This window comes from Dipodomys merriami, unplaced genomic scaffold, assembly GCF_024711535.1.
Source record: "Dipodomys merriami isolate MVZ:Mamm:240054 unplaced genomic scaffold, mDipMer1.0.p SCAF_4, whole genome shotgun sequence".
Classification (NCBI taxonomy): Eukaryota; Metazoa; Chordata; class Mammalia; order Rodentia; family Heteromyidae; genus Dipodomys; species Dipodomys merriami.
The window spans coordinates 12,862,733-12,879,131 of NW_027205603.1; the positions used below are offsets into that span (position 1 = coordinate 12,862,733).

Genomic DNA, 16,399 nt, shown 5'->3' on the forward strand with positions numbered 1-16,399 from the left:
CCCAAAGCTACTACCACAGTGTGGTACTGTTCTGTAGCTAGCAGCAGCAACCAGTTTTTTTTCTTTTTTCTTTTTTTTTTTTGGTCGTGGGGCTTGAACTCTGGGCCTGGGCGCTGTCCCTCAGCTCTTCAGCTCAAGGCGAGTGTTCTACTACTTGAGCCACAATACCACTTCTGGTTTTCTGAGTGATTTATTGGAGATAAGAGTCTCAGGAACTTTCCTGCCTGGGCTGGCTTTGAACAGGGTTCCTCAGATCTCAGCCTCCTGAGTAGCTAGGCATGAGCCACCGGCGCCTAGCCAATTCATTTTTTCAATGCAGAATAGTTGTACTCAGGTACTCTGGTCTCACATTTGTTGTACCACTTGAACCATATCTCTCTCTGGGCTTTTTCTTAGTTATACGTAGAAAGAATCTCCTGGACTGTAATGCCCCAGGTTGTTTTGAACCTTGTTCCTCTGATATCAGTCTCCTGAGTAGCTAGGTTTATAAGACTGAACAATCATACTCAGGCATGACTAAAATGAATTCTAGTATTTTGTAGAGTTCATGGGGTAAGTAATTCACTCCAATGCTTAGCTTTGCAAACAAGGTTGGTTACTGACTCAAGGTCACTTTCTATAAATGAATTGACATAAATAGCAATATTGAACCAACTTGTAAAAGTGATTTAAAAAAATGAACAGGCTTGTCCTAAATCTTCAGTGCAGTTGATCAGCTGTCCTTGTCTGACTTATTCATTGTATCCTCTCAGTGAGATACTGGCTGAATGAAATTTGAACATATAAAACCTCTTTAGAATTCATCACTATAGGCCATGAGGAACTTTTGATGATAACCTCCTTGTGTCATAAAGATGCTTATTTACTGCTGAAATATGTTATATCTACTGTTATCTGATGCTGTCACTTACTTGGTGATTTTAATTGAGTTTCAAGTTTTTCTTAAACACCAAGACTCTGCAGAGGCAAAAGAGATTATTACTGAAGACTGCTTGGATAATGTATTGCATTTGAGTTGTCATGTGAGTGGAGCAAAGGCTCCACTAAGTGTTCAAATGAAGTCTTGGGTACATTGTATCTAAGATGAAAGTTCTACATTGTAGAACACTAGAGGTAAAGTTTAATGATGGGACTAAATCCTAATACAGAAAACAGTAAGTTCTCTGCTGAAAATAGACAGTGTCCATGATCAGAATCATAACCCAGGTAAAGTTAGAAATATCAAAGTCCAAATTTAGGTTTCACAGGATGGAAGAAGCCAAGTTAATTAATGAGTGAGAATAACAAGACAGATTGGTATCAAATGAGGTTTGTGCTACTGAAGAAACACAGTTCAAGACTGAAGGGTTTTTTTAAAAAAAATTTGTCTTATATTTCATTTTGTAATAAATTTCCAACTTAAACCTTGAATCCCCACATCTTACCCAGTGATAAAAATCAGCTATCTTCCAGGCACCTTTTCTGAGATCTGAGGATTGTAGTTGGAAGCCAGTTAGGGCAGAAAAGTCCCCATGAGACTCTTATCTCCAATTAACCACTGAAAAACCAGAAGTGGCAATGTGGCTCAAGTGGTAGAGTGCTAGCCTTGAGCACAAAGAGGCTCAGGGACAGTGACCAGGTCCCGAGTTGAAGCCCCATAACCTACAAAATAAATCAGATAGCTATGTACTCATTTCTGCCTTGTTTCATTTTTTTTAAATTGTACTGCTCTCAAACAAAACTGTGGTCAGATTCAGGCTCTTCCATTTAATAGGGAGATTAAGAGTCCCAAACTCTTAGCATTCATTTGAACAACACAAGGTAATTGTTGAGAATTTGCCCTTAGTGTTAATTAATATTTGGTAAATATGGTAAGTATCTTGTGCTGTCTTGACATTAAGAAATTCTTATTAATTGCTACTTAGTGATCAAGACAAGTTTTGAATGTGTGGATTCTACCAGAAATTTCCATTCTGTTCCACTGGTCAAGGACAGAGATTTGTCCTTTTCCAAATGAATATTTTCCAGTTTATAAAACCTAAAACTTTTAATAGCATTTATTTTTGGATGTCTAAAAGCAGATAGACAACTTTGTAATCAAGCATCCAAAATCTAAATTTAGGAAAATGTCTATTTACCATCGCAATCTTGCCCTTTTTGTCACACATTTAGTATGTGTCAACATACTAAATATATGTTAACATATATTGTAGTATTTTGACTCTTTTTACTGTATAAACAGCCCTTAGTTGTATTTTAAATTATTTCTTAATATAAAAATCACATCATTCTTTTCTGGAATTGTTTACTTAGCACTTTTAGTTGGTTCACTTCATAAATGATGTGGACAGTTCTAATCAGTTTTAAACATACATTTGCTGTTATCCAAACGAGGTGTCAGTGCTTTATATCTATGAGTTCTTTACACATACAGTCAACCACCTAGGGATTCAGAATATTTTAAAGTAAGTAGCACTGTGGCTCTAAGTGGTAGAACACTAGCTTTGAGCTGAATAGCTGAGGGACAGCTCCCAGGCCAGAGTTCAAGCCTCATGACCAACAAAGACAAAAAGAGGCACAAAAATATTTTAAAGCCAGGTGCTGGTGGCTCCCTGAAATCCTACCTACCCAGGAGGCTGAGATCTGAGGATCTTGGTTCAAAGCCAGCCTGGGCAGGAAAGTTTGTGAGAGTCTTATCTCCAATAAACCACTCAGAAAACCAGAAGTGGCACTGTGGCTCAAGTGGTAGAGCACTCGCCTTGAGCTGAAGAGCTGAAGGACAGCGCCCAGGCCGAGTTCAAGCCCATGACTGACATATATATTTATATGTATATAGGTGTGTATGTATATATATGTATATGTGTGTATGTATATATGCATGTAGAGCAATCATCCATATGTTTAATTTTGTATGTGGATGTTTAACCTTTCTTGGATGGTGGGTAGAAACTCCCATGTCACTCCTGGTTTGTCCCCAAACAACTGAAGACTTTAGATAATTCCAAGCTAGAGGCTGAAACTATGGGAGTGAACACAAATTTTGCAGGTTAACTCATAAAGTAAATTGGTAATCCTAAAGCCATCTAGCGCCTTCATGTGTCCACAGTTTGCTTTTCTGACTGTGCCTCATGACCAACTCTGGCACATCCCTGTGTGGCTGTACATGGTGGTGTGTCTTCTTCAAAGGGGAGAGGGTGGACAAATGGAGAGAGGAAGGGTGGGAGAATACAATCATAATATTCCATGTGTGTATGTGAAATGGGCCCAGGTGACAGGTGTGGCTGGGTGAGGTGGGGAGAGATGGGGAGGATGCCAGAAGATGTGACTTTGATCTTAAAGTGGCAGAGTACAATTACTTAAAGATAAGAAAAATAAGTTTTGCAAACCTTTTCTTCATTCTCACTGGAGTCCTTCCCTGGACTGTTGTGGGCAGTCAGATTTGGTTTGTCTTGGCTGCTCATGAACATGGTAATCTCGGGTTGTGATTTAGGCATTTGGGTTCAGAGATGGTCAGGGTCCTGGCTCCAGCTTGGCCCCCAGGAGCCTGGCTGTGGGCTGCCCACCTGGTTCCCCAGGCCTGCAAACCCCTGGTGTGCATGCTAGGCCCCCGGGCCCAGTGGGAGGGAGCAGGGTCAGGTCTGCAGCTGGGACTGGGAGGTTAGATTCTGGTCTTAGAAATGGACATGCAGGGAGCTGCTCCTGCTTCCTGGCAGCTTCCTGCACTGGGCTGCTCCCTCCACTGGACCTCTGGGTTACAGGCTAGTAGCTAGGCTGCTGTCACTCTCTGGGGCTGCTCCAGGGGCCAAGCAGCTCCCTGTGCTGGGCCGCTCCCCCCACTGGACCTCTGGACTGCAGGCTAGTTGCTAGGCCGCTGGCTGCCAATCTCTGGGCTGCCTGCCATGCAGCTCCTGGAGCTGGGCTACTACCCCACTGGACCTGGCTGCACAGACACTAGGCTGCTCCTGCTGTGGGCTGCTGACACCACTGTCTCTGTTCTCTCTGAGGTGTCCAGGTTAGGGGTTGTGGAGATTTTACTAAGCAGTGCCCTGCGGGGGCAGGGGGGGGGTGAGGGGGGAAAGGGGGGATAGGGGGAAGGGGGGATGGGGAAGGAGAAGGGGGGTGGGGGAGCTTCTTGCTGTTCTCCTCACATGGAAGTTGTGAGCTGTGTGCAGTTCCCTTGACTCTTACATATCTGCTGTGGTCAGTCTTTGGGGGAGGAGAGCACCTCAGGACCCAGATTTCGGGCTGGGTTACAGCCAGAGCAGCTGCTCCCCTTGATTGGCCTCCATCTCACCCTCTCTGCATGAAGAGTCACAGTTACCTAAGTGAGGTAAGGAGTCCAGTTCTTGCTTGGCTGTGTTTCCCCCATTTCCTCCCCCTCCCCTTCCTCCAAGTTGGGAAGTTCCTTTCCAGCTTAGTGACCCCTGAGCACTACTGCTGCATGGGCTCACCCTTGGTGCCCCCATTTCTATGATGCCCCTTCCCCAAGGGAGATAAACACACACACACATACGGAAAATGGAGGTGGGGGGGAGCAGAAGGAAGGCAAAGGATTGGTGTTCCATGAATTAGTTTCTTCCTTTTTTACCCTCCCCAATATTAATAGCTTTAACTGCTTCCTGATGATATGAATACAACATGATCATGATTGAAAACTCAGTATGAGAAAAGAATAGTGAAGAATGTTATAATGCCCCCCACCCCCATAAAGAAACCTTTAACTTCTCTGGATTTACTTCTGCTTTTGCCATCAGACCCAGGGCAATGTGATGACAGCACTGGCAACAACAACAGATGATTCCTTTGAGGGAGAATAAAGGAGGAGGAAAGGGGAAAGGCTGACTAGCAGAGAACAGAGGCCAAAAAGTCCCTGGTACTTCAGTGAGCTGTAAGGACATGAGATGAGAAAGCTCTGTAGTTGTCAACAGTGTAAACTCAGGACATGAGCAAGTGTGAGCATTCCACACAGGGTGTACTCTTCAGCCTCATGTTGTAGGCCGCCCTTCTGGGTTTAGGCCAGGCCTCTCTGCACAGGACATGTTTACCATGAGCAGATGATATATTGACATTTCCAACACTGCTTTCCAGTTTAGGGGACAAGATAGACCTTAGGTAGAATATGAGGACACATAAATATTTACTGTGTTTCAATCTTATCAGTAAAACCCAAACAAACCCAGGAGAGTGTGGTTTTCATGTACAGAAGTGCTGTTGAGAAAAGCCTTGGAACTATTGCTCCATCCACTTAACTCTTTGCAGAAGTAATATAATATAGTTCAGTCTTGCATTAGTTTTCTCTGTCTTACTTCCCTGAGGAATCAGCAATGCTCCATCCCAACATATTACAACCCATTGCCATAGTTATGTACTAGAAGGGGAGGAGGAAAGAAGGTGGGAATGTTCTTCAGTGAAATTACACTTCTAGAAGTTAAGGGCGAAAATTCACCAACAAAAATTGTCTCACCATTTTTTTGTGGGTACTCATTTATTTGAAGATGTCTATATCTTAGTTCTAAAAAATGACTGCTGGAAGTGGTGCTGTGGCTCAAATGGTAGAACACTAGCCTTGAGCTGAAGAGAAGAGGGACAGTGCCCAGGCCCAGAGTTCAAGCCCCATGACCAACAAAATAAAAATAAAAAATGACTTCTTACTTGCATCTATAATAGGATTGTCCATGATATCTTGAAGATTCATTGTCTAGGTAAATCCTGAATTTCCATATCAGATTTAGGCCACTTCCTGAAAGAATATGATATGCCCCGGTTTTCAAATTTTAGGAAGTGTTGTGTTTTAGCATTGAAGTCCTCAGAGATGTGTAGTTTTCTCTACTATTTACTACTATGCTTAGTTTAGTTTTGTTCCATTTATATGAAGTGATTTCTATAATCTTATGTGATTCCTTCAACTCTCACTTACTGGCGTCATCTCTTAGAACTTTGCTTTATTGATTTCAACCCAATTAAAACCTGTTTGGATAACATCGTGGATTGAAATTAATATGCTGGTCTTCGAGTCTCTCTCTCTCTCCCTCATCTTCTCCCCCGCCTCCCTCCCCTCTCTCATTTCTGATGCCTGGTTTCTTGGCATACACTGTACCTCCCAGGAGCTATTAATAACCTTTATCCCAATCTTTGGATAAGTTTCCCAATCTTTGGATAAGTACTCTCCGTCTTAAAGATCCCCAATTTAGACAGTCGCTAGTGGCTCAAGCCTGTAATCATAGCTACTCAGGAGGCTGAGATCTGAGGATTGCGGTTCAAAGCCAGACTGAGCAGGAAAGTAGGTGAGACTTTTCAATAAACCACCAGAAAAACCAGAAGTGGCACTGTGGCTCAAGTGGTAGAGTGGTAGCCTTGAGCTGAAGGACTCAGGGCAGCACCCAGGTGCAGCATTCAAGCCCCACAACCCCCCCCCCAAAAAAAATCTCTGAATTATTCAAGAGACTGATATTTGAGGATCAAAATTTAAAGCCAGCCAGGGCACAAAAGTCTAACTCAATCCACAGTTAAACAAGTGCTAGCACAGTCAGCCATGAGTAAAAATGTTGAGTAAGAGCAAGAGGCTCTGAGTCAAACTCTAATCCATACACAGAGATCCCAAATTAAAATGTAATTCAATCTGTAACTTTAACTGCGGCATAGGAGAGGGGCTTGAAAACACAAATACAGTTGGCAATCAATACTAACTTGTTTGGTAAGCTTGGCATTGGAAGATCAATAAGCAGATAACCCGTTAGCAGTCTTCCCACTGTCCATTGGATAACTGCTTCTCCTCTTCCTGTGAAGTCCAGGATTTTCCTATTCATGGTTTGACATGCACTAGACACCCACTGCTAGGTAAGAACCAAAATCTTTACATGGAGAAAACCAGCTCTCTTAAAGCTAAGAATTCTTCCTCTGTTTATGTATGTACATTCCTACTACTTGGCTATAAATTGTAAATTTTCCTTTAAGTGGCTACACTAGGGCTTTGTGGTTGGCTTTCTAATCCAATGCCACTAAAATTTTAACTTTCATATAGTAAGTGTAAAGTTTCTTATATAAAAGTACAATTTTTTGCACATTTTTATTGGATTTTTCTTTCTGCATGTCCCTTCATGCCCTTCCTTCTCTCTTTTCTTTTTTTTTGGGGGGGTCCGGTCATGGGGCCTGAACTCTGGGCCTGGGCGCTGTCCCTCAGCTCTTCAGCTCAAGGCTAGCGCTCTACCACTTGAGCCACAGCGCCACTTCCGGCTTTTTTCATTTTGCTTATGTGGTGCTGAGGAATTGAACCCAGGGCCTCATGCATGCAAGGCAAGCGCTCTACCACTGAGCCACCTTCCCAGCCCTGCCCTTCCTTCTCTACTCAGTAACTCACCTGGATCATTCAGGCCTTTCCATATTCCTCTATGCCCATGGAGTATGATTAAATATGTGTTCATATTTATACATAAAAATATAGAAAGCATTTGGTCAGGTTTTAACAAAATTGTTTTCTAATTTACTGCTTTGTCTCACACAGAATGCTTTTCAGTTTTCTAAAGAGCAAATGCTCTATGGATTCAATGCACTATACTTATTCAGTATTTGCTCTGAACATATGTAATGTATGTATGTGTGAGTGTGTCCATGTGTGTGATTACGCAGAAGGTTTCATTTGTATGAAAGCAGGATTCGTGATCACATGGAATATAAAAGGTAGTCTTAGTAGTTATTGATAGATTTTTCAGTTGATTTTCACATTTCTATCATGTGCATATGAATTTCTTATCCACATTCCAGCCCACAATGAATCAGATGAATCTTTAATTTTTGTCATTTATTTTATGTGGCTCTAAAAAGAAATTGCTGTTAGTTGAATTTGCTTTCCCTGGACTGTTGGTCAAACTAGTTAGCCTTTCCTATGCTTGTGGTCATTCAGCTCTGTTCTTCTGTGAGAAACTCTTCTGCATCTTAGACAATACTTAATTGAAATTTTGTTATTTACAGATCAATATTTGATATCTTAGGATGAAAGTATTAACCTCCATTTGGTTTATAAAGGTTTTCCAATTTTATTTTATTTTTATTATGTTAATAGTAAATTTTGCCAAATGATATTTATTTATTTATTTTTGATTTTTTTGATATTTATTTTTTATGCATTCAGATATGTTTTTCATAAAAATTGATTTTTTTGCCTGTTGGTAAGGCTGTTTCAGACCCTAGGCTGTGCTTTAGAATGTGTTTTCAAGTCTTTTTTAAGAGTGTTTATTTCTTCTTTATTATATTTTATATCATCTATATAGTGGACTTCCTTTTTATATACCATGTATAAGGGAGTTTTCGATCCTATTTTCCTTGAGGTAAATCATATCTCAAATTCTCATATAAATAACAGGTAATTCTGAAGTCTATATTCTATGACGCATATTTTTGTGTAACCTTTTGCAAATACTTTTTTTGTCTGTTTTGGGGCTTGAACTCTGGGCCTGGGTGCTGTCCTTCAACTCTTCAGCTCAAGGCTAGTACTCTACCACTTGAGCCACAGTGCTACTTCCAGTTTTCTGGTGGTTTTATTGGACATAAGAGTCTCAAGACTTTTCTGCCTGGGCTGGCTTTGAACTGTGATCCTCAGATCTCAGCCTCCTGAGTGGCTAGAATTGTAGGTGTGAGCCACCAGCGCCCGGTCAAATACTAACTTTTTAAGAATATACTTTTTATTTCTTTTTAAATTCCAAGGCCCTTATAAACATATTTTCCTCATGTTTTCCTTTTATGTAAATTTTTGTCATTCATGTTTTTATACACTTGAATACATTTGTATCAAATTTAAAACTGTTGGAAAGTAAGTTGCATGGATATATACATGTATTGTGACAATTTTCATTTTAACAAGTTATCTTCATCTTCAAAAATTTCTCATGTATTTCCATGAGCTGGATGATTATGAGTTTGAGGTCAGCCTGGGTAACCAAGAACAAAGAACAACTGGAAACACATATGCACATAATAGCAGAACTCTTAAATATATGAACCTGAAACTGACAGTATTAAAGAGAGAAATAAACAATTCAATAATAAAATTAATAAAATATGGAGATTTTAATACCCAGAATTAAATAATGGATGCAATAGCTCATTGGAGAATAAGCGAGATTATAAAAGCCTTGAACAACAGTATCAACTAATTTCTCTCAACAGACAGTTATAGAATATTAATCAACTGTGGTTTGAACTCCTGAGCTTTTTTGCTCAAAGCTTAGTGCTTTACCACTTTGAGCCATAGCTCCACTTCCAGTTTTCTGGTAGCTAGTTGGAGATAAGAGTCTCACAGACTTTCCTGCCCAGGCTGGCTTCAAACTGCAAGTCCCAGATCTTAGCCTCCTGAGTAACTAGGATTATAGGCATGAACCACTAATGCCCAGCTTTGATTTTTTTCCCCTCCCTCACTTTGCTTTTGAGCACACATGGATCACTTCTATTGGATAGCTCATAGGTTAAGCCACAAAACAAGTCTGAACACACTTAACAGAAATGATATCTATCCAAAAGAAACTACCAGAAAGTAATGAAATATTAAAACATTCACAGAAGAAACTTGAAGAAAAGCCAGTTCTATGGAACTTAACACAAGATTGGGTAACTAATATAGCAAAAAAGTTGATGTTGAGAAATAAAGTACTTTAAAATGATTAAAAATGATAACCCATGACAACCCATGAGATGCTACAAAAACCAGTATTTACAGAGAAAGTTATAAATGTAAAAATACATCAAAATGACAAAGAACTTGAAGCCAATCACACAACACCATGTATCCTAAGAAACTAAGAAAACAACAGTGCGCTAAAATCAAAGCAATCAAAGAAAGGAAATTCTAAATGTTACAGGCAAAATAAATTGACCAGAATTATAAAATTATAAAAATAAAGAAATTCAATGAAACTAAAATGTGAGTGGGGGAGGGGGTGGAACAAAGTTCACAGATCTTGAATTTGACTAATTAAAAAAATAAAGAAAATTACCAAATCAAGAATGAAAGAGAAGACACTGCACCTGCCTCTTAAAAAATACTCCGATAAAATGACAAATTCCCTAAAAAATGCAATGTACTAGAAAATGCATTATCTGTATAGATCTATAACAAGCAGAAATAATTGAGATATATTACCTGCTTATTATATAGTGAATATATTACCTGCTAGGACCAGGATGAAGATAAAGCCTACTCTGGCTCTACTAAATAGTGTACTTCAAGTTCTAGCTGAAGCAATTTGTGGGAAAAAGCATTGAATTTGCCTATTATTGTGCTAACTAAACAAACCAATACCACATTGTGGACTGGGTTTTTATTCTTTTAACTACTGTGATGCTGAATGTTGAACCCAGTGGCCTTATGTTTTTATTTTTGTTTTTTTTTTTTTTAAAGATAAGGCCTAGATGACATCACCTAGGCTAACTTCTAGTTATGATCACCTGTCCCTTATTCCAGCCCACATGAGATTACAGGCAGGGGATGGCATGCCCAGTTCAATTGTGGACTTTAAAGGGAATAATTTCATAGTAGTTGAATTATATCTTCTTCAGGGTCTTCCAAAAAACAAAACAAAACAGTCTTTCCTCTTCCTCTTACAGGTTTCCATAAATCAAGAAGAAACCTGTGTGGCTGGAAGAGTGAAAGATGAGCAAACTCCTTTCTGTAAAGTTGAGTGATGGATATTTAATGCCTGCACTGGGATTGGGCACCTCTGCTTCTAATAAGGTGATCATACGTCTAATAAGTTAATGATTCTAACACCTCTGCTTCTAATAAGGTAATGGGCTGGAGATGGAGGACTAGCAGATCTGGCTTCTAGCCACGAGCTGCTGTTTGGTTTGGGGAATTCATGAGGACCTCCTCTTTTTCATTTGTTAGGACACTTCCTGCCAGGTTATGTTGCACATTTATAGAGATACAAATTTAATGCTCTGCCAATTTTATAGATTTGCAATGTTTTAGAGGATCTTCTTAAAAACATGTTGTTATAAGGACTTAAGATTTAAACATCACATCTCTAATTGGTTGTGATTTGTTTATCCAAGGATCATAGTTGAAGTTATTCAGCAACTCAGGGATGAATAAGTGTTTTCAATTGTTGCACCTGGTGTCCAATTTTAGCCATTTTATAATCTATGAGAATAAGTGAAAGCTTCACTTTCCATATGTCTTGACTTCCATATGTCAGAAATTCATAGTTAGCTTACTCAGAAATGAGTGTCTTAGTAATTTTTAAGACTCAATGTCTTCTCATGCACCAGTATCCAGAAATGAAACAAAACGACTATGGCCAAGAAACCTTGAGAAATGATTTAAGAGAGTTCTGGTGGTCTGGGGTAGGAACAGTGTTTGAGTGGCTAGATAGTTCAGGCCAAGCCATGAGGAAAGCCAAGCACTTGGAAATTGTCCTTGTGTTTGGAAGACTGAAATTCATACAGAATCGAAGGACCTCAGTTACAACCTACTAGTGCTTTATGATGGAGGCCGTGACTGTTAAAGTCATGGGACTGATGCTCTGACAAGATGGGTGTCTGGTGTGTTACATTCAGGACTGTGAGGAAGGAGACTGGCACGAATGGCTGCTTTGTCTTGTCTTGAATCAAGGACAGTCAGGTACTACATCTCCCCACATTGTGAGATTACCACAGGCAACAAGACTGATTCAGGACTTCCCTTGCCCTGGATGATTTTGTGGCTCTTGGTTTTGCTTCCCCACCTGCTACCACTTCATTTGATAAAGAGACCATGGAAGTGCACAGACTAGAACCAAGATTATCTGTTTAAATTTTCAATTGTAAATAAAGGATTTAAAAAAAAAGGGGGGGACAGTCAGGTGGACGCTTCCCGAGACTCAGTTAACTAATAATGACATGGAAATGAAAAGTCCTATCAAAGAGACATTTAATTAGGTAGTGAAGTACAGTGAATAACAACAGATGGAGAAAAACATAGGATGAATTCAATAGTCATCCTTGTGGGCCAGTAGAACAGTAGGCAGCTAAGAAAGATATCAACACTTCAAAGATGTCACAGGAGGCCTCCTGTGCTAGCAACCACAATAAAAGGAATTGGTGAGGAGAGATTTAGGAATGAAAAATAAGTTTCTTTCACATTTTTATTGTCCCTGACATGTTCCTTTGAAGTAAGTTTCCAAGTTTAGATAGGTATATGATCAATTGATGCAGTCTGATGTTAAGCTTCCTTGATTTAATAGATAGCCAATGCATTTAGGTTGCTACCAGTTTAATAATCTGGCATAGAGTGAATTAATTGAGAAATGTAAATCTATAGATTATGAGATCCTATATATTGTACAGATAGTGTAATTTCATAGATAGTTAAAGCCAAAATCCTATATATCATAAAGATAGTGTAATTTCAGAGATAGAAAGTTAAAGCCAGTATTGTTCTTGGTCAATACTCAAAGCATTAACTGTGAGCATTGTTTATTATTTGGAAGCTTCAAATTGGCCATGGTGGGAAATATTTGCAGCAAAGAAATTGGCAAGCACTATAAACTTCAGTGCAACCTCACACAATGGCTGTAAACATTATAGATACCCAACATCTAGGTAGCTACCTATTTTTTTATACACATGGGAAAGTACATACAGTTTACATGTATAAATGCATATTATATTCATACTAGAAGGCTTATGGTCTACAACGGCATTTTCATTTCTGTGTTTTACTCAATATATCATAGCTATCTTTCCTCACAAGAAATAGTGTTTAGCATCCTAGCAAATAATAAAAAGGAGGTAAACAAGAAATTCTTTGCATTGTTGTGCTTATGGATATAATCAGCTGTTGCTGAGCGTAGGAAGTATTTTATGTGTTTGTTTCTAGGTTGCCAAGAGTACGATAAAAGAGGCTGTTCAGAGAGCGATTGATGTAGGCTACCGCCATATTGACTCTGCATTTCTTTACCAAAATGAAGAAGAGATTGGCTCTGCCATCCGGAAGAAGATTGCTGATGGCACTGTGAAAAGGGATGACATATTTTACACTTCCAAGGTGCCATGTACAATTGTACATACTATATTTGCTGCTTCAGGGTGAAGCTTTCTGTCAGTAGAATAGATGGCTTTGTTTCTGATTATTTCTCATTAGTTTGATTTTATTAAAAAATTCCCTCTGGCAAAACACCAAGGGACCTGGTTAAGTGTGTGGATTTGGTGATCTGATTTCTATTTGTGAATCCATTCTCTGGCACTTATTACACATGAGGCCTTCAACTTAAACTCTATGCTGCAGATTTTCAAGTTGTAAAATGAAGAATATTATTTACCTCATAGGATTTTTCTGAATGGCTTGTCAAAAGGTTTATTTAAAATTCTTGGAAAGAAAATACATTTTGGATACTCAAGTGCTAAAATATTATTGCTAGATAATCTTTTAAACACAAGAATTGGGGTAAGTATACCTGTATTAAAAATTGGAAAGTTAGCTGTGTTTCATGTTCTTAATATATCTTAACCTAGCTTGAGGTAATGTAAATTCATCAGATAGACTTTGGAACCAAACAAAAATCAATTTTTAACTATTATTTCCGCTGCCAACTTGACTTAGTACAAAGTTTCCAAATGAAAAAAAAAAAAGGTTTTGAGACCTTTGCACTTTGGTCTTCATATTTCAATCTGTTTTATGGTCAATAAATATTTCTCTCCCCCATGAAATGGGAATAAATAGCTTGGAGTTTATATGACAATGGAGTTTGTGCTTGTAAAAATGTTTATGTGGTCTTTTAAAAAAAATTCACAGGTGATTTTCTCCCTTACGATTCTCTGCATTCACCATTGCTAAAAAGTAACAAAAGCAAACAAAACTGAAATGAAACAACACATAACATAAAAAAGTAAAGCAATCTAAATTTGAGGTCAGGAACCCAGAAAGCAAGGTCAGGTCTATGGAGTATGCAGACTTTTCTTCCTTCTAGGCCACATGAGTTTTTACATGCTGTGTAGCTATCCAACCCACACTCTTATATTTTGAATCTCTTTTCCTATGCAATGATTTTTTAAAAAACCATTTTGTCTTTTAACTGATGGCTTCTTAACATGAAGAGACTAATGTTCCCACAAATAAGTTCTTACTGTATGAAAAAAAACCTTCCTGAATGATAACTACATAGGGATCTTGTTTCACAGGTAATTTCTCAATCTATTCTCCAGGTATTTTGATGGATAGAACCCAGGAAAGTATTGTATAAGCAAAGCAGATCATTCTTTTACATTCTAGCATTTTAGGATCATGGTACTAGGGCCAGACATTCATTTTCTGTATGTGTTCTCTCAATTCAGTCTGAACATCCTAAACACTGATAATCCCTGGGCTTCAGTGGGTATAACTATTACAAGAGAGTTTTTCCTTGTGGATACTGTTTGCGTGCTACATTAGTAATTGGTCCTAAACTAGACTCTTCTTCTTGAATTTTATTTTTACCTTGAAGTAGTTGTACAAAGGAGTTGCCACTCAACAAAGTAATATATGAGTACAATGCACCTTCATCCCTAAATGCCATACCATTTCTCTCTCTACTACCGTAGCTGTGGAGCACCTTTTGCCGTCCAGAATTGGTTCAAGTAGGCCTGGAAAGATCACTGAAGAGCCTTCAGTTGAGCTATGTAGACCTTTACCTTATTCACTTCCCAGTACCTCTGAAGGTGAGCAAGAAATTCCTTTTCATTTATTTGGTTAATTTCTTGGGGGGAGGTCTTTTGTTTTGACCTGGATAATCAGCATAAAAATTAGCAACTGCATAAATGTGAGCACACAGTGTGGATAACAAACGTTACAGGAAGTGGTGCTGTGGCTCAAGTGGTAGAGCACTAGCCTTGAGCTGAAGAGCTCAGGGACAGTGCCCAGGCCCAGAGTTCAAGCCCCACGACCAACCCCTGCCCCCCCCAAAGAAACATAATACATAATAATTATTATATTAAAATATATACATTATATAGTAATTATAGCATTATATTATTATATTAATTATAATAATGATTACATTACATAATAATCTCTCTCTTCTGAAACTGTGACCCCTTTATTCACCATATCAGTCCCAGGGAGCTAGGAATTCCTTCCTCACCGTGTCTTTGCCTTGATCCTGTGGATGTACTGCCTGTATTTCCATGCTCCCATGCTTCTGCATCTCTTCTCCCATGTTCACTGACATTTGGGAAATGCCCTTGTACTGTTCAGTTACAGGACAGAAATTGTAGTGAGCTCAGCATTTGGTGTGGTGACAATTCACTGACAAAGGAGGGAAAGGATTTTTCCTCAGAGGTCCATGACCAAAGAACCCTCTGTGCAGGATGCTGCCTTAGGTCTTATCTAGGACACGTTTGTGGGTATTATGAGTTGGACTTGACACAAAAGTATACTTTTTTTTTCATATGCAGGAAAGAAAATTGTAGAACTACTTGAGAAGAGTTCTTGATTCTCTACCCCTCCCCAAATGTTCTTTCTATTCATTTGGTTTTTATTCATCAAAACATCTCCAGAAGTCTGCTTCTTTGCCTCTAGATTAACTTGATAAATCCTATAAAAACAAATGATTCCCTAGTTTCAGTGTATATGTGTCTGGAAGAACTTGGGTGAGCCAGATAGACTCCTGCACAAAGTTTCCTTTCTTTTCTCTATTCCAGCCCGGAGAGGAGATTTTCCCAAAGGATTCGCAGGGGAAACTCATTTTTGATGCTGTGAATCTCTGCAGCACGTGGGAGGTGAGTGCACTGCAGAGAAACCACATCCCTGACTTGAGCAGAGAGAGGCTGGACAAGGGATTCAGGAAATGGGGAAGGGGGGCGGGGAACCCAGCCCAATGCTTCCTTTTCTACTAGGGCAAGTTTCTGAATGTCCTTCTGTTTTCACACGTCATTGATTTAATCATTCAGCACATCCATCAAGCAGTATCCTTTGCACTCAGGAAATGTCAGTGAGCAGAACGAAGGCTTCTGACTTTTTGGGAGTCTTAAGTGGTGTGTGGGGCAGAGGTTTGTAAGGGACTGAGAATAATAGGGAGGATTTGAGACATAGATAAGTCAATATAAAAAGAAAACTGGAATGAAAGGGTAGAAGCCTTTAAAAACATGACATTTGAACAAAGAATTTCCATAGATGAGGGAATTGACTATGTGAGTACTTAGAAAGGGAAGAGATGATGAGCAGAAAGGTAGCTAAGATGGAGATTTTTAAGGGGCTGAGACATGACTATGTTCAAAGAACCTCAAGGAGCATGGGTGCCAGGGCACACATTTCCTACTAGCAGGAAGTGAAGCTGTTAATCTATTTCATGGTATGGTCACTTTCTGTGCCACACTCAGTTTCACTTCCTTTTTGTCTGGGCCCACATTTTGCCGTGGCTCAAAATTTCCTAGGCAGTCACTAAAGATGGTTCTGGCTTTTTATCTTTGTCCTGTG

At 39.2% G+C, this 16,399-nt stretch overlaps 1 protein-coding gene across 4 annotated transcripts in view; it reads left to right on the forward strand.

Annotated features, from left to right (window-relative positions):
- The window catches only part of LOC138805664 (aldo-keto reductase family 1 member C3-like), a 36,937-nt gene that overhangs the window by 17,117 nt on the left and 3,421 nt on the right, over positions 1–16,399 (forward strand). Inside the window, exons 1-6 of one of the 4 annotated variants that reach the window (XM_069990569.1) lie at positions 3,926–3,991; positions 4,289–4,309; positions 10,576–10,702; positions 12,827–12,994; positions 14,527–14,643; positions 15,625–15,702. In XM_069990569.1, coding sequence (XP_069846670.1) covers positions 10,622–10,702; positions 12,827–12,994; positions 14,527–14,643; positions 15,625–15,702 — 444 coding nt within the window. In that variant the 5' untranslated portion in view covers positions 3,926–3,991; positions 4,289–4,309; positions 10,576–10,621. Of the gene's footprint in view, positions 1–3,925; positions 3,992–4,148; positions 4,310–6,711; positions 6,817–10,575; positions 10,703–12,826; positions 12,995–14,526; positions 14,644–15,624; positions 15,703–16,399 lie in introns of those variants that run through there. The other 3 variants (XM_069990567.1, XM_069990568.1, XM_069990570.1) reach the window with 3 other exon arrangements.